The sequence below is a fragment of the Hippocampus zosterae genome, chromosome 19 (genome assembly GCF_025434085.1).
Source record: "Hippocampus zosterae strain Florida chromosome 19, ASM2543408v3, whole genome shotgun sequence".
Lineage (NCBI taxonomy): Eukaryota > Metazoa > Chordata > Actinopteri > Syngnathiformes > Syngnathidae > Hippocampus > Hippocampus zosterae.
The window spans coordinates 10,309,667-10,334,419 of NC_067469.1; the positions used below are offsets into that span (position 1 = coordinate 10,309,667).

The 24,753-nt window shown below is 45.2% G+C and overlaps 2 protein-coding genes, 1 long non-coding RNA gene and 1 other non-coding gene across 9 annotated transcripts; 2 read left to right on the plus strand and 2 right to left on the minus strand.

Annotated features, from left to right (window-relative positions):
• Nucleotides 1-88: 88 nt before the first annotated feature.
• Nucleotides 89-11,454, minus strand: LOC127591891 (cytochrome P450 2K1-like). 2 transcript variants are annotated; one of them, XM_052052168.1, is made up of 14 exons: nt 10,990-11,380; nt 10,343-10,505; nt 10,126-10,275; nt 9,505-9,665; nt 9,192-9,373; nt 5,790-5,964; nt 5,176-5,338; nt 4,951-5,100; nt 4,490-4,650; nt 4,216-4,398; nt 3,965-4,103; nt 2,370-2,554; nt 878-1,019; nt 89-746 (listed from the first exon to the last, which is right to left on the minus strand). In XM_052052168.1, the coding sequence occupies exons 1-14, from the start codon at nt 11,194-11,196 to the stop codon at nt 556-558; spliced, it is 2,352 nt and encodes a 783-aa protein (XP_051908128.1). In that variant the 5' UTR covers nt 11,197-11,380; the 3' UTR covers nt 89-555. The 2 variants fall into 2 exon arrangements, with proteins under 2 accessions (XP_051908128.1, XP_051908127.1); XM_052052167.1 differs by lacking the exons at nt 89-746; nt 878-1,019; nt 2,370-2,554; ... (4 more) ...; nt 5,176-5,338; nt 5,790-5,964 and adding exons at nt 7,233-7,679; nt 7,747-7,888; nt 7,955-8,139; nt 8,208-8,349 and having other exon boundaries at nt 9,194-9,373; nt 10,990-11,454.
• LOC127591927 (uncharacterized) lies at nt 950-8,960 on the plus strand. Of its 4 annotated transcripts, none has more exons than XR_007960019.1 (6): nt 950-1,099; nt 2,386-2,579; nt 4,968-5,105; nt 5,236-5,352; nt 5,820-6,052; nt 7,477-8,960. It is a non-coding gene; the product is annotated as an uncharacterized LOC127591927 (long non-coding RNA). The 4 variants fall into 4 exon arrangements; XR_007960021.1 differs by lacking the exon at nt 950-1,099 and having other exon boundaries at nt 2,431-2,579; nt 7,477-7,709; nt 7,802-8,960; XR_007960020.1 differs by lacking the exon at nt 950-1,099 and having other exon boundaries at nt 2,431-2,579; nt 7,477-7,694; nt 7,802-8,960.
• Nucleotides 11,455-11,535: 81 nt separating the features above from the next.
• vash2 (vasohibin 2) lies at nt 11,536-23,607 on the plus strand. Of its 2 annotated transcripts, XM_052052193.1 has the most exons (10): nt 11,536-11,675; nt 11,906-12,198; nt 13,120-13,531; nt 15,030-15,118; nt 15,214-15,270; nt 16,782-16,856; nt 19,701-19,938; nt 20,019-20,162; nt 21,884-22,008; nt 22,815-23,607. In XM_052052193.1, the coding sequence occupies exons 3-10, from the start codon at nt 13,226-13,228 to the stop codon at nt 22,882-22,884; spliced, it is 1,104 nt and encodes a 367-aa protein (XP_051908153.1). In that variant the 5' UTR covers nt 11,536-11,675; nt 11,906-12,198; nt 13,120-13,225; the 3' UTR covers nt 22,885-23,607. The 2 variants fall into 2 exon arrangements, with proteins under 2 accessions (XP_051908153.1, XP_051908154.1); XM_052052194.1 differs by lacking the exons at nt 11,536-11,675; nt 11,906-12,198 and adding an exon at nt 12,496-12,685.
• On the minus strand, nt 18,640-18,712 carry trnat-ugu (transfer RNA threonine (anticodon UGU)). The gene has a single exon. It is a non-coding gene; the product is annotated as a tRNA-Thr (tRNA).
• Nucleotides 23,608-24,753: the final 1,146 nt, after the last annotated feature.

A 24,753-nucleotide genomic window follows, 5' to 3' on the forward strand; every position in this document is an offset into this window, starting at 1 on the left:
GTGCAACATTTACACTTATTTTTACTTCCCTCCTTGAAAAAGACCATTTTTAATGGAGTTTGTTTTAAGATAATTTTACCCTCGTCTCTTTGTTTTTTTTTTTTACATTTGAACAGTCGTGTGTAACCTTTCCAAAGCCATTGTATGTATATATTTTTTTCTTGATAGCTGTGAAAAAAATGCGTTCTTTTTGCGGAAAATAAATGTACTTTTTTCTCAAAATAAACACAATCCCGAAAAAAATTATTTGAAATGCTCAACAATTTAACATTATGGTGTAAAAGAGTAAACACTCTGAATGTTTCCACAGTGAGGACACTTGACAAATGCATTTAATCAACTTTATTCACCAAAGGTGTCAAACACAATTTAAACGCATGTGGGACATTACACGCTATTAGCATCTACTGGACATAAACATTTGTGCAAAGATTACAGAGTCACAAATAACAATGTATGCGGTTATTAGTTGTGTGATTTAAAAAAAATTAACTGCTGGGAGATGATTGCAAAAAAAAAAAAAAAAAGCCGCCGTGACGTTAGCTTGCTAGCTGGCTAGCCGGCAAGGGAGACGGCGCGAAGCTTGTGTGGCGCGGGGCTCAGCGTGCCACCCACCATCGGGGTCAAGTCCAGCTGGTCCTCTGAGACACCTGGGGGAGGCCGGAAGCGGAAGTGCTGCAGCAGAGTGACGAAGAAGACAAAGAGCTCCATGCGGGCCAGGCTCTCTCCCAGGCAAACCCTGCGACCTGCAGCGCAGCAAGTAGACCATTATTAGTTTATTTTTAAGAATATTCTAACTACTCTCTACACATAACATAAAACTGCGTCAATTTCTGCCTAGCAACAAGTGACGACGCAAGTCTCCCGTTTGCCGCACCTGCCGAGAAGGGCATGAAGGCGTCGTGCTTAATGAACTTTCCGTCCTTGTCCAGAAAATGTTGGGGATGGAAGGAGTGAGGCTTCTCCCACACGCTGTCGTCGTGCAGGACGGACGTCAAGAGGGGGTACACTGTCGTGCCCTGGGGGGAGAGGGCGGAGGCATTTTTAGCAGCGGTGGGATGTAACCAACAACAAATATTCGGTCGTGGTACTTCTTCAGGTATCTCTATTTGAGCATTCAATGTTCAGACCATTTTTTTAACTCGATACATTTGAAAATGAATCTGCCCTCTATTTTTTTGTTGTCCTATCATTGAAGCTGGGATCTTCTTAAAAATTCATTTCAAATTGTTACTTTTTTTCAACTTTTGTACTTGAGTACATTTCAGAGTCTGTGCTTTTTTTAATGTAACTTTAGACTGTCTAAAGCGGATTCAGGGACTGAGTTGAGTTGATATTCAACCATTTTAGTTTTCGTGTTTGCTTTTGAGAGGTGGCGGGGGGGGGGGGTACATCAAAAACCGATACATTTGAAAATGAATCTGCCCTCTATTTTTTTGTTGTCCTATCATTGAAGCTGGGATCTTCTTAAAAATTCATTTCAAATTGTTACTTTTTTTCAACTTTTGTACTTGAGTACATTTCAGAGTCTGTGCTTTTTTTAATTTAACTTTAGACTGTCTAAAGCGGATTCAGGGACTGAGTTGAGTTGATATTCAACCATTTTAGTTTTCGTGTTTGCTTTTGAGAGGTGGCGGGGGGGGGGGGGTGGTACATCAAAAACCGCACTTGAGCATCTGGCTCGAGTCGCCTCACCACCGCTGCATTAGAAGTTGATCACTTTTGTTCCTGTCGGTGGCTATCTGGCACAACTGCAACATACACTTAGCTAGCTAGCTATGCCAATGCTTCCCTTCAGATAGACTGCTGTTGTGGTTGCTTTAGAGCGCCTCGTTGTTAGCTGCAAGGGCACACAGCGCTTATCATGCAGAAAGATGAAAGTAGGAATAAGATCCCCCCACCCCTAAAGTAAGACTTGACGACTAACGAGTTGACCGGTCTTTGGTCTGGTGTGGCCGCTTTAGAGCGCCTCATTGTTGCAGTGTGTCAAAGCCCAGCTGAAAATTATTCCACCACTGTAGGCTTGAAGACGATATCTTTTAGCAGCTCAAGCGTAGTTATGGGTAGGCATAAGAAAGGTGAGTTGTATTTGATTGAGAGTTAAGAATGGAGCGGGGCTGGTTTAAGCGCATTCAGCGGGCATTCCCGCAGCGTTTGGGAGAGAGATGGGCTTATTTTTTTTTTTTTTTTTTTTACAAATTTCAAGACTTATTTGATATGTTTGGCAATCTTTTTAACTGTTTACAACTTGGCAGGGTTTGTTCAAACACTCATGACTGGTCACATGGTAAAAATTTTGAAGGCGTGCCCACTTTCACTTTACTTTGTGTCAGGACTTTTGGCACCTCTGCATTTTCCATTTTGCTGACCTTCTTGATGAAGTAGCCGTGGAAGGTCACGTCCCGGCTGGTCCGGTGAGGGAGCGCCATGGGAATGATGTTGGCCAGCCTCTGCGTCTCATGGATGACGGCGTCGGTGTAGGGCAAGTTCTTGCGGTCTTCCACCTGGACCTGACGATCTCCGATCACTTGGTTCAGCTCCTCTCGGACCTTCTCTGCGGGTTCACAAAAACGAGCGGGGTAAGTGTAACTCACTTTGTAACCAAGTAGACGGTACTTGATCATCTGCGTGTCGTTCCGTCTTTCTACTTTCAATTGGCAATCAAACATCCCAAAGTGTAAAGTGACAGATTATTGAGTTGCTTGCTTTTTTTTTTTAATCCAACACAAACATGGGAGGAACACCTGATTTTCCTAATGTCATGGTGCCCTCAAATGCTTAGCGGCTGTGATCTGCTCAACAGGTAGGAGCTCTTAATCTTGAAATAATTAGTGTGGAGGAGAGAAAAGGAAATAAAGAGGCAAAGCAGAACATGAAACAGACAAGCCATGGTTTGAGTTAGTGGTTCAAGAAAAGTCCCAAATCAAATTGATAGCCAAGTGGACAAAGAAGGATGCAAGTCCCTCTGTGGACAAACTTCAAGAATACCACTGACTAGTTATGAACATTCTCATGTTATGATGCTCATATGTTTAAATGTCATGTTAGCCTGGCGATTCGCTTAGTCGTTAGTTTTGCCACATTTTAGGGTGTCCAAGTGTGATTTTTTTTTTAACACCATTCAGGACATGACCCTAGCAATTAGCTCAACATGCTAATGATAACGTAAAATGCAATTCGTCAACCTCAAGTAACGTGTTCTATAAATGTGTTGACATGGAGCCAAACTAGCAACCTTAGCCGAGCTTAGCATATCTTAAAGTGTGCTTGAGCAATGTGGTCATTTTGTTGGGAGGGAATAAAGGCCTACTTCTTAGCTCGAGGAGAAAACAAATTCATATGTTATAATGTGATACAGTTAATGTTTGATGTAATAAATTTAATCTGATAATTTGAAAAATTATCAGGCTCAAATGGGATCAGTTTTATTTCTGTTTGGCAAAAAAAAAAAAAAAACAATTCCTTCCAGTTCAGCTCACTAGTCCACCCCGTTTATGGGTATGTTTGTCTTTTAAATATTAAATGAATAAAATTAATTTTAAAAAACAATTTAACAGTTTATAGTTGGCGTAGCTAGTGACTTTGATAAGACACAAAAAGGTCCGCCTGTGAGCTGAACCAGAAGGAGCTGCTTTGGTTTATTAGCGGTAAAAATAATGGATGATGGAAGTCAAACTTGTCCCGTTTTCACACATTAAAACGGTGTAAGCTTCCGCAATTTCACGCATTGATGGCATGACTGTTGGCTTTCGAAGTTTTCAAGCTGGTTTCAAGACCTCAATCCAAAGACGCTATATGGAGGAAGAGAACCTGCCGTGTGAGTTACGCAGGGACTTCGCTTGCTGCTGTTGGCCTTTTTAGAGTGAAGAGAATGAGGCAAAACTTCAAACAAGTCAACATTCAGTTTGGGGCTATGATTAAAAAAACAACAACCAATGCAGAGGTGGCACACTGTTCTTGTTACCTTGTATGTGGGGATACTTGGCCATGAGGAGGAACGCCCATCTCAGCGTAGTGGAGGTGGTTTCTGTGCCGGCAGCAAACAAGTTGGAGACGGTCATGAGAAGGTTCGCATTGTGGAAGTGACCCACATCCCCGGTGTCCTACACAAACACGCACAAATGGAAGCGCAACATCGGCGGCGGCGGGGTGGAAAATCAGTCACTCGACTTTGCTAGCCGTTGCGAGTTGTCACGTTAGGTTGCGCGGCGCCACCTCCTGCTGCTTCTGTCGGAGGAGGAAAGCGTCCACCAAGCCTCGGCTGCTCTGCGGGTTGAAAGTCTCCTTCAGAGCCTGTATCAGTTCCGTGGCCTGCTTTCGGTTGGCCTTTCCTAGATTGTGGAGCTCCTCCCTGGCCGAGGAGAACAACTTGCCGAGCCACGGGAACATATTGTACAACTGAGGAAGAGCAACATTTTGACGCAGGCCTTGAATCGATCTGCTCTGCGTAAATATCACGTTGTGTGGAAAAGGACGGCACCCTACCCACCAGCAAAGATGGTCCGCCCACGATTTGAATGCTTCTGCTGGTGCGCTGCACCATGGCGGTGAAGGCGGGGTCGTCGTACCGGAACCTGCTGCCAAACACCAGCGAGCAGATGATATTGGATACGGCGTAGTTGACCGGCTGCTGCGTGTCGAACGCTTCCCCTGAAACCATAACCAGTACTGTCAAAGTAAACAGTTGAAGTAGGAGTGGCTTCTATACCACTTTTCATCAGACAGATAGAAGCATTCGCTCCTGAATCGTCACCGATACCACAAATACTTTTGATACATAAAATGAAAAAATAAGGCAATGACAGAATAAGTTCTTGATTTCTTTTTGCTCTCATCAGCAATTTTACTGAAACTGCAAAGACAAAATTTGAGAAATTATAGGAACATACAAGTTCAAAAAGTAGGCAACGGGTGAATGCACTGAGCTCCTCTGTGTTGCATGTGCGTCACCTCTGAAATTCTTGAAGACTTCCAAGAGGTGCTGACACTCCTCGATGATCTTGTCCTCGCACGCCTTCTTTCCCATCCCAAAGTCTCTCAGGTTGGTCAAAGTGAAGCGTCGCATCTCCTTCCACGACTCTCCGTTGTTCCACAGGACACCTCGGGTGAGCCACACGAAGTCACGCATTCACTTCCTGCGCTGGCCGTGCACTCGATCGTTGCCGTGTTGCTTACCGTGCTCGAGCTTGACCTCCTTGGCGGTATTCAGAGGTTCTCGTTCTCCGAATTCTTCAGCGTGCTGGATCAGGGCCTCTTTCACTGTCTTATATCCGGCCAGAACCACCACTTTATTGGGGCCCATGTAGAAGGTGAACACCGGACCGTACTTCTTGGACATCTTGGACCAAAGAGGTGAAAGTGCACGCCAGAGTGAGAAAAAAAAACAACAACAAAGCAAACAGATTGGTTGAAATTCGTTGTTGCTATTTATTATATTTTTTTACTTTGGAAGGACACCAAAAGGGTGCAACCCAGCCGGGCTACAATCCCAAAGTGCACAAATCAGAAGTCCAAAAGTCCACAAATAAAGTTCCCGGCTCATTATCGCGCATCACGAAAGAAGCCTATTCCGGCATAAATTGCGTTTCAAAATAAACGTTAAATAAAAAAATATATATATCAAATGTTCGAAATTGTTTACTACTTGATATAGTGGACTAAAATGTCCACTGAAAATGCCAAAGTAGTGACTCGGGAAAGGGTGAATGGTAACAAACGCCTTCATTCGCAACGCTACGATATAGCGCGTAATTAAATGTCGTCCGCGGGGTGCATTCGAGGACGCTCACCTGCAGGAGGGTCTGGTGCGGTCCGTTCAGGTTGAGCTGGAGCAGGTTCCCGAGCAGCGGCAGCGGCCTGGGACCTGGGGGCTCCTGTCCCCCGGACTCCGTCGACCTGGAGGCCGACGACCAGGCCATGTAGCCGACGAGCAGCGCCAGCGCGGAAGCGAGCACGTAGCTGGAGCTCAGCGGCAAGAAGTCGACCGAAACGTCCATGTTTACGAGGCTGAAAAGAACGACCCCGAGCTTCCCTGTGGGTGCGTGACGGCTCGGTAAGTCACTGCGGTCAGACCAGCCTCCACTCGCAAAGTTTCATGTCAGGCCAGCCCTCCACTAGCAAAGTCCAACCCACATCGGGGCGGGACGCGACGGGAGCTCAATCCCCAAAGTTCTCCGTCGTTCGTTTTGGAAACGGAAGTGTGGACTAAACACAAGTGAATCAATAACACGATGAAGTGCTTTTGGTGTCCTCACCGGAAATGGCCAAACGCGCTCACAAGATTTGTCCACGACTTTGTCGCGTCCCCCACACTGCTCTGACGAATAATACGGTGTCTATCCATCCATCCGTTTTCAACATTCCTTATCCTGAAGAGGGTGGTCGCGGGTAGTTTCTTGAGCCTAACCCAGCTGACTTCGGGCGGAAGATAGACGACACCCTGAACTGGTCGCCAGTCAGGCACAGGGCTCATATGGTGACAAACAATCATGCACACCCACATTCACACCATCACTGAGTGGGACCCCATCCCCGCTCCCCGCACACAAGTTCGGCTCGTGTGTCTCGACACCATTAGTGACTGAATATGGTGTGTGTGGAGGAATTGGTGACATGCCTAACACCCCCCACCGCCCCCCCACCCCGTTCCCCAACATGGTTGCATTGTCCTAAAACTGTCGTATCAAGTCTTTTTTTTATTAATTTGAAAAAATAAAAAACACAAATTTAACTCCATAATATTTTTGAATACATATCGCAACTATGAAAAATTTCAAGAATGATAAGTTCATTTCTGACCCTTATGGTGCACGTGTGTGATTTGGCCACAAGGTGACAGTATAATACATTGATGGATGTCAAAGTCAAGGTCCGGGGGCCAGATCTGACCCTCCACATCATTTTATGTGGCCCGCGAAAGCAAATCATGTGTGTCAACATCCGTGACCCTTGCTTAAATCTGAACTGAAATTTCAAATTGTCATATGGAATAAATAACTGACATTTTGCGATAACTTTGTCACCCGGTTTACACTCGCTTGTACAATAATTGAACAAATAGTTTGACCGATTTCAAATCTAGTGAGCCAGTTTATTTTTTATTTTTTGTTTGTGTACAAGTATACGATGTGATGATTAAACATTTTCACTGTCGTAACGGCCCTGCGGGGAAGACGTAATTCCAAAGTGGCCCACGAAAAAAAGGAGTTTGACACCCCTGGTATAATACAATATTGCAGACAAATGATGAGTTTATTGTAACACAGTTTTTGGCAGAGGATACAAATATGCCTGAGCGGATTGATCTCGTCTGTCTCCATGTGTTGCTTCACTGATTGTGGTCAAATATAAAGCTGTCACATGGATACTATTCTTTAGCCTGTGGCATTTCCGATTATGTGTTAGAATTTAACTTAGCTTAGCATAACATTTCTGCCTTTCACAACTTCACTTTGGAAATCAAATCATCTTTTTCAGGTGAAACTGTGACGCTCACATGCAGTCCAGCGCTCTGAGCTTGTGCGCTGTCGGACTGATCGTGAAGCCAACGCGGGGAGTCAAGTCCAGGCTGTCCTCGGACACCCCCGGGGAAGGTTGGAAGCGGAAATGCTGAAGCAGTGTGACGAAGAAGATGAAGAGCTCCATGCGGGCCAGGCTCTCTCCCAGGCAAGCCCTGCGACCTGCAAGCACAATCAGTAAATAGCGCGGCCGTGAGCAAAATGTTTCCATCATGTGTCATTTCCCTACCTGCAGAGAAAGGCATAAAGGCGTCGTTCTTGACAAGCTTCCCATCCTTATCTAGAAAGTGGTCGGGGTGGAAGGAATACGGCTTTTCCCATTCGCTCTCGTCATGGAGGACGGACGTCAGGAGGACGTAGACGGTAGTGTTCTGCGCAACAGTAATCTCGAGAGACAGTTCCAGTCCTGAGAAAAGGTTTTAGTGTACCAGTCTTACCTTCTTGATAAAGTATCCTCGGAAGGTGACATCCTGGCTGGTCCGGTGAGGGAGGGCTATGGGTGCGATGTTGGCCAGCCTCTGCGTCTCGTGTATGACGGCATCGGTGAAGGGCAGGTTCTTGCGGTCCTCCGTCCGGACTTGACGATCTCCGATCACCCTGGACACCTCCTCATGGACCTTGTCTTTGTGGGTGAGCCAGGCCTTTAGGTTATGATGCAGAAGACTTGAGGTCTTTTTTTTCTGGTCTTACCTTGGATTTCAGGATACTTGGCCATGAGAAGCAAGGACCACCTGAGCGTAGCAGCCGTGGTGTCGGTGCCGGCGGCAAAGAGGTTCTGAACTGTCCATATCAGGTTTTCGTCATGGAAGTGACTGTTGGTGATCCCGCTCTCCTGAACGCACCAATAGACCAGCCATTAAGCAAAAGACGTTTAAGAAGTTGCCAAAAGGCACCTGAAGAACTTTCAGACCACTAGATACCAAATTCTTGGGTCTGACGAGACAATCGTTGAAGTCTTTGGTGTGAATTCGAGTCACCACGTGATCACCTTTTCCAGATTAATCTGGACTGAGGGGAAAATGAATGCTGTCATTTTCAGAAGCATACTCGATGAAAACCTGTTCCGGTGCATTCTTCACCTCAGACTGGCCTAAACGTTTATCTTTTTCGCAGTTTTATCAGCCCTACGCACACAGCTAGATAGGAAAGGAGTGGCTTCAGGATAACACTGAATGACCGGTATATGACTCCAATCTGATTGAATATCTTTTCCTTTGACCTGCACAACATTTGGGGGATTTACCTTGTACAATACAGTTTATTTTCCGGATTATAAAGTGCACCTAAAACGATTCCATTTTCTCAAAAGCCGACAGTGTGCCTTATAATTCGGGGTGCCTTCTGTATGGATCAATATTCCGATTTCTTGGACGTAGTATTTTTAAATGTTATAGCTGCAGCAGTTGTGACATCTTGATATAAATAAAGCTGTATTGTGTTGTATTGTATTGTATTCCCTTTAGCGTAGCTCCATCTAGCGGTGTGCCCTATATATGAAAATAGGTTTAAAATGTGCCATTCATTGAAGGTGTGCCTTATACTCCGAAGGGTCTTATCGTGCGTAAAATACGATGGTTATTTCAGTTTGACCGGTGCAACTTTTAAGGCATGGGGGTGGGGGGGGGGGGGGGTCACGCTAGTCCTTTTTTTAACCTATGCCATTTCAGTCTTTGCACCTCCAGCTCTTGCTTGCGGATGAAGAAGGCATCCACCAGGCTTCTGGGCAAAAGCGGATTGAGGCTTTCCCTGAGTTGGCTGAACATTTCCAGAGTTGTCTTTGTGTAGTCAGACGTCAATCGGAAGAATTCCTTGTTCTGTGGCAGCCACTTGCCAAGCCACGGGGACAAGTTGAACACCTGGGGAAGGAAGTTTGACCGTCACGCGAAAAGATTGCTATTGGAATGAGGAGCGATACAGTGAATGCCGATTTGACACATGTGACTCTATGTTCCAGATGCATGAAGAATTTGAATGATGATTTCAGAACCTGGGCAGAAGGTGAGCCTGCCAGCTGGATTCTCCGATTCATTCCGTCCACCATGGCGTTGAACTCGGGATCATCGTAGTTGAACCTGTCCCCGTAGACAATGGAGGTGATGATGTTGGAGACCGCGTAGTTGATTGGTTGCGTGGTGTCGAAGGCATTGCCTAGAATACAAAATCAAAACAAACAAAACAATTTTGGCGTGTATTTTGAGATCCTTATCTGGAAATTGCGGATGTCATCCATACGTCTTCAACCCGCTTGTCTGTCCTTTTATTTATTTTTATTTATTCTTATTTTTGTATGTATTTATTATTTATATTTTTATATTTATTTTTATTTTATGTATTTATTTTATTGTTTTTATTATTTATTTATTATTTTTAAAATGTTATTATTTTTATATTTATTTTTATTTTATGTATTTATTTTGTGTTTTTATTATTTATTTATCATTTTAGTATTATTTATTTATGTATTTATTAATGACAACTCTCCGCATGACATGCAGTCCACTTCTTCAATTTAATATGACCATGTGACCTGTCCGTCGTTTGTCAAGATGCAAAAGACGACTGTCGGAAAACGTGTAGCCGTAGTGTCCCGTTAAACAGAAAGCCTTACCTTTGAAGTTCCTGACGACCTCCAAGAGGTACTGACACTCCTCGATGATCTTGTCTTCGCACGCCTTCTTTCCCATCCCAAAGTCTTTCAGGTTGGTCAAAGCAAAGCGTCGCATCTCCTTCCACGAGTCTCCGTTGCTCCATATGACACCTCGGGGTTGAAAATCAACTTCCATCATGATGAGTGGTGCTCCAGAAGGTGATTTCGCTTGACTCACCGTGTCCGTTGTTGTACTGGCTCACGATGCGTAAGATATCTCTGTCCCCAAACTCCTCCGCGTAGTTGACCAGAGCTTCTTTCACTACCTTGTGGCCGGCCAGGACCACAACCTTCTTGGAGCCCAGGTAGACCCTGAACACCGGCCCGTACTTCTTGGACATCTGAGGATGTGCAAGACAATATGGTTAGTCCCTCAATGTCAAATTGGGTTTGTTTGACTGTATCCAGCAGAGGTGGGAGTAAAAATTTGGTACATTGGGCTTTCAGGTGGACATTGTGAATTTCTTTTATGTATCTGACCTTTCAGAAATTTTTGAATACCAGTTGTTCATTTTAGTCACACACTTTTTGCACATGCTGTTTGACAATGAACTGAAATCCAAAATTCATGTCATTAAATTCTTAGCCAGTTTTGTGATTTTCAAACATAAACATGCATCTTGTCAGATTATGAAATTCATGTCAAAACCAAGTGCAGCATCATGAATTCCATATCAAATTCAAGCCCGGTTTCTCATAAAGTTTAGCCAAGCAAGTCTTCAAATTGGCAATTTAGTCTAAATAACCCGAGTCAAGTCATGTGACTCGAGTCCCCCACCTCTGCTCTTTCTAAACACAAGGAGAAGGCGTTTGAATGCTGTGGACCTCCACGAGGGTGTTGTAGGGTCTCTTGAGGTCCAGCTGCAAGAGATTCCCGAGCAGAGGCAGCGGTCTCGGGCCCGGAGGCTCATTGGAGTTTTCCTGCGGGATCCACGCGGAAGAGAGCGCATAGACCAGTAGCAGGACGCCGGCCGCCGCCAGCAGAGTTGCCAAGACGCCGCCGGACTGAAGAGAGAGGTCCAGGATTCCCATTTGTGGTCTGATGAAGGGCGAAGTTGCACAACAACAACGACACTAAAATGTTGAGACGTGAAACTTGACACAATGGATAGAAAATGTAGGAGGAGTAAAAAGGCGGGGGCTGGGCTCGTCGATCAGGTTTTGTGGCCCACATTTAGGTTTGAAAGTTTTGCGTCCCGGTCGTCGTCAGGGTGTTCACGCATCGAGCGCCGATTTGTCTTTGACGTCTGACAAATGCTGTACTCTTCTCGTCTTTGTCATGCAAAATAACATTTTTTCAAAAGCAAAAAGAGAGAGACATTATTTTTTTCAGGCGGTACGTTATAAAAATTACATTTAAAAAAGCTGCTCAAAGTAATTAAACAGTCGTGAAAATTTTGCAGCAACTGTGATTTCAGTTTTTTTAATACACTTTATATCCAGCAGGGGTGGCTATAATACAAGTGAAGGCGCGTCATCATCAGAGATAAAACGCCACTTTGCAGCAGACAGTACGTAAATGCTTTTTCGTGCACTTTTATGCACTCAACTTTTTATGCTGAAATCGATGCAGTTGAGTTGCATGTGTGCAATTTTCCTTCTTATTGTATTTTATTGTTTTTATTTTATTTATTTAAAAATATATTTTTCAGATATTTGTTAAGAACCCTGTGTTGTAATCAAAGTTAGTCAAATTAACACAGATGTGATAAAGTGCATCAGTATCCTTTTCATATTGCAGACAAGACTTGTTACGCCTCACACCTCCGAACTGACCAATCGGAGAGCAGCGTCGGGCAGCGATACCCCCCTCCGTCCCGCCCCTCATTGTTGGCTCGACCAATGGGAAACCAGCCACCAGCACAGGTTACGAGCGACTTGACAACAGTAAGGACCGAGCCGCATCGTTGCTTCTTCTTCACTGGTGGTTTAATCTTGTGGGAAACTGGCGAGGGGGCACTTGAATCAACATGACGCTGAGATTGCGGGGGAGGTGCCGGGGAGGCCGCTGACGGCGGGAAAGGCTAACAAGAGGTAATTTATTTCCCCGTTTGAGAGGCAATAGCGGCCCGCGGTGAAACAAGATAAGTGTACATGAGCGAGGGAGTCAAACCAAGGATGTCCGGCAGGGATTTTCAAAGTTCAAACACTCACTGCTAGATTTTGATGCCCTAAGTTTATTGACGGTCTCGTGTGATTGAACGCATGATTATTATGAATATTTAATTTGTTCTTTAGTAATTTGGTCTTTGTCGATTATCAAAATCGTATATTTGTAGGCTATGAGGGCTTAACGCTGAAGTGAATTGTACGCGTTTCCGGTGGTAGAAGTCATGTAATCGCGATTTTGACAACAGTTGGGTGTAAAGGGATGAAGTTGCAAAGGCTCGCGACACCAAAGCAAGACAAAACTAAACAGGAGCGCAACTGAGTTTTTTTGTTGCATTTTTAAATATTTTAACGCAGTTTTGACCATTACGTCTTTTTCAACGTCTTTTTCGTGACGCCGGTGCACGATTTGGTGAGTTTGAATTGACGACGTTTCAACGGATGTCCTAAAGAAAAAAAAGAACAACGACAACAAAATGAAATAAATTTGCAGTCATGCTACACGTTTACGGAATGCTTGTTGTTTATCAGATTACTTAAAAAGAAAGAGAGAAGCATCTCAGTATCAGAGTTCCAGTGACCAGACGTCGCTTTCTGGGGGGACCTTTGACGTCATTGTCACAGTTGCAGTGTTGGACCACTTGTCGACCCCCATTTCTATTTTTAAATAGTTTAGCTCTTTTGCCAGTCAGTTCTCACGTGATTTGACGAGTTTACTTCGTTTTCTATAGATTAGAGGCTCCTAGTTTGAAGTTTTCATGTTGTACTCAAAGTGTTGTGTGAGACATAGGAAAATGTGTTTGTTGTGTTGTTAATATTTACTCTTGCTCTTGCTACGTTTTTCAGCATGTTCTCAGCGAAGCAAGGCGCAGTCAGGAGCATGTTCCCTTAGCGGGACTCGTCCGTCATCCTCCTCTTCCTTGTCCCCCCCCCCCCCCCCCCCCCCCCCCCCATGACCGGCCCTGACCCCCCGAACCGGGTGGCAGCCCGCTCGGCCAAGCTCAGCCGGCACGGACGCTCCAAAAGCTCCAGTGCCCACTGCCTACTGCGCCGGGCTGCCTGCGAGGATTCGAGCGAAGGCAGCAGCCCCAACCGCGAGGAAGAGGAGAAGGATGGAGGACTGCTCTTCCACGTCAACCGCGCCGGCTTCCCCATCGAGGGGGCCACCTGGGAGAGGATGTGGGCCCATGTGGCCGCCGTGCACCCAGAGGGCCAGGAGATGGTGGACGCCATACGCAACGCTGCCTACCTGCCCAAGGTAAGGTTGACGGTCAAACCCTTGTTTGTTGCGTGGGAACAGAGGGCTGCGTCCTTTTAGCAATTACCCACAATGCACTACCGGCGGCCATATTGGAGGGCTGTTATAAACACGAATATAATTCGAAGTCATATAATTCGTGTATGGCTTGTTTATAACAGCCCTCCAATATGGCCGCCGGTAGTGCATTGTGGGTAATTGCTAAAAGGACGCAGCCCTCTATACAAAAAAAAAATCTGCACTATACCGAGACTGCAAAGAAACAATTTTTCATGAGTCATTGCAGTGATTTGCGAGACAGCTTGCCTACCCAATGAAAAGCGGACTTGACCAATTTAAATATTGGTGGCACAAAACGAGTGACCGATTTAAACGTCTGCGCCAGCAAATATGTCCCTAGGAAGTTTAGGCATTTGTTTTCCCAACTTTGGTTCACACACGAGAACATGCGCACAAACAGCACACCAACAAGAAGAGGAAGAACAAGCGCAAGCATTTTTTTCCTTGCCAGCCGCACATTCCAAATCATTCAAAAACAATCATCCATTATGAGAGTACTAATGCTCTGAGGAGTTGTGCATCACCCGCAGACAGGAGAAGAAGCGCGCCGACACACACACACACATACACACACACACACACACACACTTTTTCCAGGGTAGGAAGTTTAGCCGTTGCCACCGCTGCAGCGGCCTCCATCTTGTCAATCCCAAAAGCCGTCTGTGACCTTTCTGGACGTAACAATCTGTGTGAAAACTTGACCACAAGACAATAGCTTCTAACAGGAATGTGACATCTCCCTAAATATTGACACCACTTCAAATGGTCTTCAAAAACATGAGTTGGAATTGTTATTTTTTTGTTCAGCTCTTTGACTTTTGTCATTTATAAATCCTTGACCATGTAAAATAATCGCATGTGATTTTTTTCCCGGGCTCGCAAGCCTTCGCAGTGGTGATATTTCGTGTCGCGCAGCGGTGTTCTCTCCCTCGCACCGCCTTTGTGGCCTAAATTACACAAAGAAAATAATCCCTCCAATACAATCTGGCCAGCGGATAATCTCCGGACGCCAGCAGGACTTTGAATGAGCGTGGCACGAACCGGCCCGCTTGATACGGGACGCTCTTCCCGTTGTTTAGGGAGGTCTTGATCGCGCTTTCTGTTTTCCTCTTTGAGCGCAGAGAGGCGGGATTAAGAGGAGGAAGAGGGCGGACGAAACAGGAAGGGAGACAATTTAATTGTGGGGCTGATGCAGCTGGCCTGGCAGGAAGCGTGATTCAACACTCGCGGCGTCATTGACTTCAGGTTTGCACGTGCAAAAGAAAAAAAATGCAAAATGAGAGGCGATGGGAAGAATGCATCTCTTTGTTTGTGTAAACACTTTCTGAAATGCCAGAAACATCAACCACGGAGACTTGGAGTTTCTCTTTCGGTCGATCACGTGACATGAGACTATATAAAATAATAACTAACGGCTCTCATTTCTCTCCCTTGGCAGCATCACGTCCCCCCGCTGCCCACCTTCAGGCCGGCAATGTCGGTGCCAGACTGGCTTGTGGTGGTCCAGAATTTCATGAAGGCTCTGCAGTATCCTTATTTGGTGTGTGTGTGTGTGGGGGGGGGTCGCAGCTTCCATTCTACACACAAACAGCAGGCGATCGCTTCATAACTGCTTCCGCCAGATATAACCACACGGGCACGCAGTTCTTCGAGATCAAGAAGAACCGACCTCTCTGTGGGTTAGTCACATTTCCCATTGTTGTTGGTGGTGGTGATGGGGAGGGGAGGAGTGGAGGGGGGGTATAAACATATCAACATGTCATATGTCACATGGCGCGAGGTTAAAAGTCGAGTTTCCTGACTGCTGTGGTGATGTGATTCAGAGTACACCGGGAACTCAAATTGGACCGCATGTTCACTAGCAACGCAGTGAGAATTTTTCGGTTTTGTTTCTTTGAACAAAAAGGTATGAATTATAATTACACTGTCTAAGATGGGAATTTAACACTTTCAGGGACAGTGGTTGCTACAGTGGACGGCTTATCATGTACAGTGAAAACTCCTCTACAACGAAATCATGTTTGCAGCAAGACGTTTTTCACAACAGGGGTTTTTTCACTGTAGCAAATTTGTTTGAGCATACACTTATTTGACACTTAATATAGTCAGTGTAGAAAGAAAAAAAGGGAAAGAAATTGTGAAATTTACGATCAGCATTCACTTTCACCAATTTCTTGGATAATGTCTTTTATTTTACATGAGGATTTTTTCACACTAGGAGGTATTTTGGCCCATGTAGGTTTCGTTGCAGAGGAGTTTCACCGTAATCAGGTCACAGGGTGCATGAAAGGTTTAAGAAGTAAAGCGAAGAAAAGGGTTTAATAAAATATCCCTCCTGTTGTTTGCATGCAGAATTAAGCACTGCAACTTTTTCGCTCAATATTGTCATAATGTGACAAGTTCTCTTTCATTCTTTTTTGGGGGGTTGTCAAATTACCAGTCCCGCTAAACATTTTTGGGGTTGTCCTTTTCAAGCGGTAATTTGTAAAATGACAGAGAGTGTTCTGAGTTTTAAAATCATAAAGGTCTAAAAATTGTGCTTTTAAAGATCAAACTTGTAATTTTTATCAGTAGAAAATGTATTTCTTAAATTTGGGGAAACAGACCACAGGGCGGATTTTGAGTCCCAAAATACAAGGGGTGTCCCAAACGTTTCGGGCCTGGAGAACATAATGACCCTGGAGTTGATTTGATTTGTTCCATCGATGCTGCGGTTGCACAAAGTCCATCCCGGAAGCAGGTTTTGATCGCAGCACGTCGCACATCTTCATCAGAACCAAAATATTGACCACCAGGTTCATGTCACAATCTGGGGAATGACACCAAGTCCGATGGGGCCAAATGTGCTGAGGAGGGAGGTTGAGGAAAGGGTCCGCTATCCAGACTCGCCCACAGTCCACATTGAAAACTGGTTGAACAGCTTCTGAAACCAAACACCACGTCCAAGTTCCCGCCGACGTTGAAAAGTACTGGCGCGTTGATCGCTGGTGATTGAGCAGCACCAATATTCGGGCCTCTCCGCTGTAGCCAACACAAATCAAGATGGCGTCCGTGTGAATTTGTTTTCAAGGGTGAGGCCGGACGCTTTTGGGACGCCCCTCGTAAGTTATACTTGGAAGATTTGAGTTGTAGCGTCGTATCGTATTGAGAGCGTTGTTTTACGATACAAGCATGTTTTTTTTTTTTTCAGGTTAATGGAGACGGCGCGGGAGATGGTGCGAGAGTCTCTGCCAATCAAATGTCTGGAAGCTGTCATCCTGGGCATGTATCCTTTTTCACAGCAACAGCTGCGGCGCTTTTGCCTCGCCCCAATTGGACGCTTGACCCCCAACTGAACCCAGAGACCCCTTTCTTCATCTGAACAAACTGTCCCCCAATTAACACACACACCCGCATGCACGCACGCACAAATAGGTCGGAGGTTTTGTGTGCATGTGAAATCTAGCTGACGAGCTGCTGCACTCGAACGCACCGCACCAGCGCCGCCATCCTCTGCTGTTCTTGCCCAACCCTGTTGCCAGGCAACAAGGGCTCACTTCAAAGTTCCCCACCGCCGCCCCTCGCTCCCCTTTACCGGCACGCGCGAACACACGCTCGTGCACGCGTAGCTTCGTTGTCTTATATTCGCAAAGGTTGAGTTGTAATCATTGGCCATTTGCAGCTGAGAATGGATTTCTCTTTGCCTGGCTGTTGACAGCAAGTAAAAAAAAACATCAATTAAAGACAGACTACAAATTGTACAATAATGTAGTCATAAATAACTGGACAAAATATTCTCCAATCCGCATCCTTCAATCAATTCAGGATGGCGTGAGCTTGCCCATATTTGGCACAGATTGCTAAGGAACGCAGCAGGAAATTGCCTGGTACCTTTTCGGACTGGTAAGGATGGAAGAGAACCGAACAGAAAGTCCCTACAAGGAGGACAAGACGCGATCCACGTGAGGTGCGGCTTTGAGGTGGAACGGTCAAGATAACCCACTCAAGGGTTTAGGTCTTGGTTTTGGGGCCACGGCGTGGTACGTTTTGAGTCCAAAATATTTCCTTGTTTCGAGTTACCCATGACTTTAATACAACTCTTTCGAATGGTAAACTGCCTCTTCCTTTACTACTCCTTGACGAATTATGGACACGTGACGTTAGAGTAGCATCAAATATTTTCAGCTAATTAAAACATACAAACATAAAAGGAAAAAAAACACTCCGTGTGGAGCAGTTGGATTGCACGTGGGTCGGTTGGTTGACGCACATCGAACTATTGTCGCTTCGCCGTGTTGATTAATTGCATTCTTTGATTGTATTTGGATTGTCTTCACATTCATTCTTTAATTATATTCCATAGCCTCAAGGCAGACAGATTTGCGTCACATTTTAAACAATGTTCTACCATCTCTGCTAAAAAAAATCATTTTGGTTTGATTGTCACTAAAATAAAAAAAAAAGCCATGCGCACACACATGCACAGGTGATTTTTTTTTTTCATGCCTGACGGTCCAATGCAGTTGGATGCGGATGTACAGTCTCGCTTCACTTCTGTCTCACTGTCTGCCTTGATGTTATTCGTCTGTGTTGTGCGGGATTAGGATGTAATGCCCCCCCCCCCCCCCCCCCCACTCTTCATTTTCAACTATTGACTCATGGTAATGGAGAGGAATACAGGTTCCAGCAACCCAGGTTCTAAATAAGATTCACTGTCACGGGCAACTGTTGAGGGCTTGTTTGGTTGTGTGCTGGAACCAACTGAACCAAGGTTCATAATTAGCTGGAAGTGAAGTGGCTTGAATATGCTCACCAGTGAAATTGATTTGAAAAGCTTATAATAAGGTTATATAAAAAGGTTGATACGGCGCAGTGGAGTCTGAAAAGGCCTATCATGTACTGTACTGTTGTTGCTCAGAAACAAAGGGAAAATGCTGTCCAAACACTGCACAGCCTCTTCAAATTGCTTATGTTAAAAACGGGAAAAGAAGTGGTTCACCGAAGTCACATTTGTTTCGCGTTATTTGTATTTTTCAATCGTAATATTAATCGGGGGAAAAAATGGAAGCAGGCCCCAGCGAGAATTGAACTCGCGACCCCTGGTTTACAAGACCAGTGCTCTAACCACTGAGCTATGAGGCCACATGCCTCTCAGAGCGCACTCTTCACTATACCACTACTTACCAGATAGAAGGTTCTCTTTCACCTCTGAAAGTAACGTGACCCCCTCCGAGCGAAATGTATAAAAGTGTGATTTTTTTTTCCGGCTGTGTCCCATGACGAGTCCGCAAGCTGCTTCCATAAAAGGACCATTCATGAGTCACGACACGGATATTAGCATTTCACTTCAGCTGCTTTAACACTTTTGCAGTCCATTACTATTAGAAAAGCAAGAAATGAAAAAAAGCGATTGGATTATTTCCAGTTGGCACTGGTTTGCTTTGTTTGCAACGCCGACAACGCTAGATGACGTCACTCACACCAGACACATATGGCTCGCCTGATCCCGCGATAATTGCAAAACGCGCGAGAATTGCACTTCTTTCAAAACAGGACGTCAAGACAGATAGATAGATTTCTTAACATTCAAAATAAAACGACTACAAAATATACTCAACTAGATTGATGCCGTTCAAAAAGGTTAAAAAAATACCAAGGTAGAAAAGACAACTCAATTTTATTCACTCACAAAGTGATTTACAAAAGTACAAATTGGACATATAAAAATGAAGCCAGTTCAAACAATAAATGAATCAACTCAAAACAGTAAAGACAACAACACACTAAAACAATACAGAGTCAAAAGCCAAAAAATAAAAAAAGTGATTTAAGACGAATTTTAGAGTTGGCTTGCTAACGTTTCATTCCAAAGGAAGAGACCGGCAACGAAAACATCTCCCATCACCTCTGAGGCTCCGCTTAGTTCTCAATATCTCCAATGGTGTCTAGCCTGCCTGGCAAGTCCATATTTTTATTTAAAATCGGTGTTAGACTGTTTTAATTTGTTGCTTTGGAGTGACGTGACATTGGCAGCATTTGACAACTTGCCTTGCTACTGATGAACTTTGTTGGCTGTACGCAGTGATGCAAATTTGATTGTGAAGGCAAATCCTTACATGGCTGCGTCCAGCTACCTGACCAACGGCCTGACATCGCTGGAGCGCTTCCCCATCAGCTTCAAGACGCAGTTCTCGGGCCACTGTTTCCACCACGTGGTCCTGGGCGTCTACTGCAACGGACGCTACGGCTCGTTGGGCATGAGCCGGCGCTCGGACCTCATGGACAAGCCGCTCAACCACCGCACGCTCGGTGAGCTGGTGGACGACTTTGAGAGCTCCTACAAGCGATACCAGCACAGCCTCAAGAAGGCACGTATTTAAATTGTCGCATGTTCAAATTTTTTAAAAATGATTTCAACTATAAGTATGTGCGCTTTTTGGGTGTTCAGGTGAAGATCGGCCTGTACGTCCCTCACGACCCTCACGTGTGCCAGGCCATCGAATGGAAGTACCTGGTCCTCAACGCCACCAAGATGGCCGCTCCGGAGATGAGGCATGAGCTGGAGAAACACGGGCGAGACATGAGGATGAAGGTACGCGTGCACACATCGCAAGTTTTGCGAGATGTCTGACCTACATAACTTATGACACGCAGCCAACTCCATGCGGCGTTATTTGACACCTGTCATCCGATCACGCACGCGCTTAGCCAGCACAAGCACGACAGCGTCAGCTGTTTGGGGCTTTGCTGTGATCGCCGCTCAGTCCCGAAGTTTTTTTTTTAACCCTTTGAGGGACAGCGGTTACTACAGTCGACAGCTTATCACATTATCAGGTTACATGATTTGTGCATGAAAGGGTTAAATATACCTGTACTTCAGAGTTTATGTGTCCCAGTTGTATTTTTGTCAGCTTTGCCATGTTGGGATTTGCTACGGCTAGCATTAATTCATGTTTAAGTCGTTAAAAGAAACAAAAAAGCTGGCAAAAAGTGGGCAAGTGTGCAATATTCTTTTTTGGGAGAGTTACCAATGGAGTATCAACGGAACTAACTCATCAGTCCCAAAAAGCACAAGATGAGAATCCATTCGAATGCCACTCGCTAAAGTCCACGTGAGTGTAGCGTTCTTGACATGCTATGGCACCGCCCTTCTCTTCTGGAATACTGTGACCAAAAGTAGCGTATTGACCCGGTGCATAAAGCCTAACAGCAATAATATAATAATAATACCGTCTTGGCCCGAATATAAGACGATGTATTTTGCATTGAAATAAGACTGAAAAAGTGGGTGTCGTCTTATATTCGGGGTCTAGACATTATACCCATTCACGACGCTAGATGGCGCCAGATATCATTGAAGCGAATGCTGAACTTGACTCCCCAGGCCAAAGTGAACCCCTGTCACGAAGAATAAAAATAAAAATTGTGGTAGCATGAAGAAGAAAAATAAAAAAAAGCGGTAAGAAAGAAAAGAGAAGAATATTATAGAAACAATAACACAAAATGGAGAAACGTAGCGACAATCTGGAGAAAAGTGGCTCGAAGATCGGCCAGGTTAACCGGCAGCTGAGGAGAAGTTATGATGTCATTTACATTTCAAAAACCAGAAGCCATTCATTTGCGAATGTGATTGCACTTTAGTTTACATATTTAAATGTTCAGATATTAAGATTTGAATGAGGCAAAATAACCAATTCTCTCAAATATATTGTTATAATCATTTTTTTCCAGAGGTACTGTAATTATTTTCTGTATAAAAATTAATTTGGTGTTCAAAAAGTCTTTTATCAAACGTGAGTATTGAAAAAGTTGTCTTATAATCAGGGCCGTCTTATATTCGGGCCAATACGGTACGTGGTTGAGAAAATTTCTGTTTCAAAAAGGAGGCACTCGGCCAGCGGCCTCAACCAGAAGGAATTGCTTCATTTTCTTTTGCTGAATGCGTGCGGAAGTGAAACTTGGCACCTTTTAACATGGTGAATTTGTTACATTGACATGTGACATTTTGTCCAGGTGTGAAATTTGTCACGTTAAGCAACAGTACTCTCACTTGAGTACTTTGTGGCTACTCGAACGCACGCACGCACGCACGCACGGGATGACCCACTAATCAAAACTGACAACGGCGAGCTGCAGCTGTTCACACAGTGCCAGAAAAAGCCGTCACGCATCCCTGTTAAGTCGGCACTTTTTTGTCACCTGCTGACTCCTTAATGCTCACACACGCACACAAGCACATGCACGCGAGTGCTACTTTTGTGTGCTTTGATTGATCTGGACAGCGAACGGTCACTGTGAATTTGTTGATTTCAGATCCTGAAGTCGTCAAGCGCTCAGTCTCCCATCAAGGAGCGAAGTCGCGGCAAATCGCTCTCGCCGCGCCGCCACCGGCAGGGCGGCAGCCCACAACGACGACTGGGGCGACGCAGGGACAAGTCGTAAGTAGGACACGGCATCGTGCAAAATAAAACGGCCGCGCGTTGCTGCCTGGGTGTGTGAGAAATAATGTGTAAATAATAATAATAATAATAATACATTGTATTTATAAGCGCCTTTCAAGACACCCAAGGACACTTTATAATAACAAAAAACACAAAACAATACGGGTTGGGCAGCGGCAGCCAAACGCGGCAGCCAAACGCATCAGCGTTCACTCAACCCGGGCTCGGATACATTTTGGAAGGGACGACTGTCGATCGATAGATCGATAGATCGATTGGTAGATAGATAGATAGATCGATCATCCAATGGGGACCTCCCTCCCACACAACGAGCCTGACCTCATGAAGACAGGTGTACTGGACATGATAAGGCGCCACGGTCTCCTCTCCTTTAATCTCCACGCTGATGTGCATGCGGATGGCTCCCGACGCAGCAGATTTATCGGTCCTCTTGTCGAGGTTATTGTACGTGTGCGCGAATGTGAACGTCGGCTGTACGGCGGAGAGGAAACACGAGCCGACTTTGACAACAGCTGCCAGTCAGAGACCACGTGGCACCACCTCGTGTTACCGTGTGTGTGTGTGTGTGTATGTGTGTGGTGAGTAATTCGAGAAGTGCAAGGTCTAGAAAGAGTGGACAAGGACAACATTTGTGTTATAACAACAAGACAATTTTTTTTTTAAAAGCACACGACACCAATGTGATGTCACAAATTTTCACGGTGAAATTGTCATTGCTTGTTCGCATGCATTCGTGTATGATCAAGTTTTCAGGAAAATAATTTGTGTCGCATTTTGTCCAGGCCGGCGTGCGTGGAGGCGAAATCTCCCGAACTGAGCACACTGACTGACGGATACCAGATCCGAATTTGACTTGCGGATCCTTTCCCGGGCCTCTTCGCTTCTTGGCCTTCAGCAACGTCAACCGTAGCCAGTCTCCTTAGACTCCGCCCACTTTGCACACAGCCAAAGGCACGTTTATGCAAAGCGTCCAATCACGGCAAACCTGCCGACGAGCTCATTTCGGCGCCAGCACAAATCTCCATAGCGACCACGACGGGCGATAATCAATCGCAGAACCACTAAAAGAGGAGCTCGTGGATTTCAGATTCATCCTGACAATTCAAACATCTTCAACTTTCAGACCTGTAATGTCAACTTTTCAATCAGTATTTTATTTTGTAGTAATTGACGTTTGAGTGTGATGCATTTTTGTTCCAATTAAGGTTGTTAGCACACACACACACACACACACACAAACACACACACACACAAACACACACACACACACACACACACACACACACACACGCACGCACACAAAATACAGTGGAGCAAATGAACAAGTGGCCTGTCCTTAAAACCAAGATGTTTTGTATTTACAGTACTTGCATCTAAAACATTTTTTTAAAGCGTTTCAGTGTTTTTCAAGTTGAACGCAAAAAAAATCATGTAGAGTGTGCTTGCTTTTGTAGCTATGGGAAGACGCCCCCCCCCCCCCCGGCCCCCAACCCACCATTGCAACTCTTGTGATGTCATCTGACTGTTACCACGACAATGCATGTCTTCAGCAATCAATAAAATGATTGAGCTTTTTTTGTGGTGGTGGGGGGTTGACGAGTTACTTCATTTGGCACAAGACAGAAATTCTCCCAACAGTTATTTTTGATGGTCAGGATGCCTTTGAATGAGCACCCTGCTTGTGATTGCGCTTGCAGTTTTCGGGAAGGTGGTTGAATGCGGTTGGTGTCGAATCGCTTTGGAAGGCGGAAAGAGCGAGGATGGCACACGTTGCCTCAGCAGCACGTCGGTTCGCCTTCACAGCCGATAAATCGGCTTTACCGTCGTCTGTGCGTGTGCGGCGGATTTGCAGAAATAATCCTTCATATTTCAGGGTTGCAGTACGTGAAAGATCAACAAGCAGCAGGCACCCCATGAGGACGATGTGTACGTGCGTTTGCATGCGTGCAGTGGGCGAAGCCCATGGGGCATCCACAGCAACCCCCACCGCCGAAAAATTTTCAGGGCCAGCCCTGTCAAAAAATCATTTTTCAGGGGCAGGGACCAGAGTGTTATGGTTTCAAATTATTCATTCATTCATTCATTCATTCATTCATTCATTCATTCATTCATCTTCCGAGCCGCTTGATCCTCACTAGGGTCGCGGGGGGTGCTGGAGCCTATCCCAGCTGTCTTCGGGCAGTAGGCGGAGGATACCCTGAATCGGTTGCCAGCCAATCGCAGGGCACACAGAAACGAGCAACCATTCACACTCACACCTAGGGACAATTTAGAGTGTTCAATCAGCCTGCCACGCATGTTTGTTGAATGTGGGAGGAAACCGGAGCACCCGGAGAAAACCCACGCAGGCCCGGGGAGAACATGCCAACTCCATACAGGGAGGCCGGAGCTAGAATCGAACCCGGTACCTCTGCACTGTGTAGCCGACGTGCTAACCACTGGACTACCGGGCCGCCCGGTTTCAAATTAATTGAGTTCAAACAAGGGTCTTAAATCTTGGGTTAGGGTTTCAAAGCAGGGTTTGAAATTTGAGTTACGGTTTCAAAGTAGGGGTCAGGTTTTAAACCAAAGTTAGGATTTCAAAGTAGGATTTTAAACTAGGGTTATGGTTTCAATGTCGGTTTAAGATTTTAAACTAAAGTTAGGGTTTCAAAGTCGTTTTTTTTACCCTTTCAGGATCAACCTGTTACTACAGTGGACAACTTATTAGGTTACTGGTGC

Bases quoted from the DNA above. Each gene is read 5' to 3' on its own strand.
- vash2 (XM_052052193.1), top strand. From the start codon at position 13,226: ATGACCGGCCCTGACCCCCCGAACCGGGTGGCAGCCCGCTCGGCCAAG. The intron at 19,939-20,018 runs GCACGTATTTAA...TTGGGTGTTCAG, and splicing joins ACCAGCACAGCCTCAAGAAG to GTGAAGATCGGCCTGTACGT. The intron at 20,163-21,883 runs GTACGCGTGCAC...TGTTGATTTCAG, and splicing joins GGCGAGACATGAGGATGAAG to ATCCTGAAGTCGTCAAGCGC.
- LOC127591891 (XM_052052168.1), bottom strand. From the start codon at position 11,196: ATGGGAATCCTGGACCTCTCTCTTCAGTCCGGCGGCGTCTTGGCAACT. The intron at 9,666-10,125 runs GTAAGGCTTTCT...TTTGTATTCTAG, and splicing joins GGTCGTCAGGAACTTCAAAG to GCAATGCCTTCGACACCACG. The intron at 5,339-5,789 runs GTGAGCGTCCTC...CTTTGGTCCAAG, and splicing joins CGCACCAGACCCTCCTGCAG to ATGTCCAAGAAGTACGGTCC.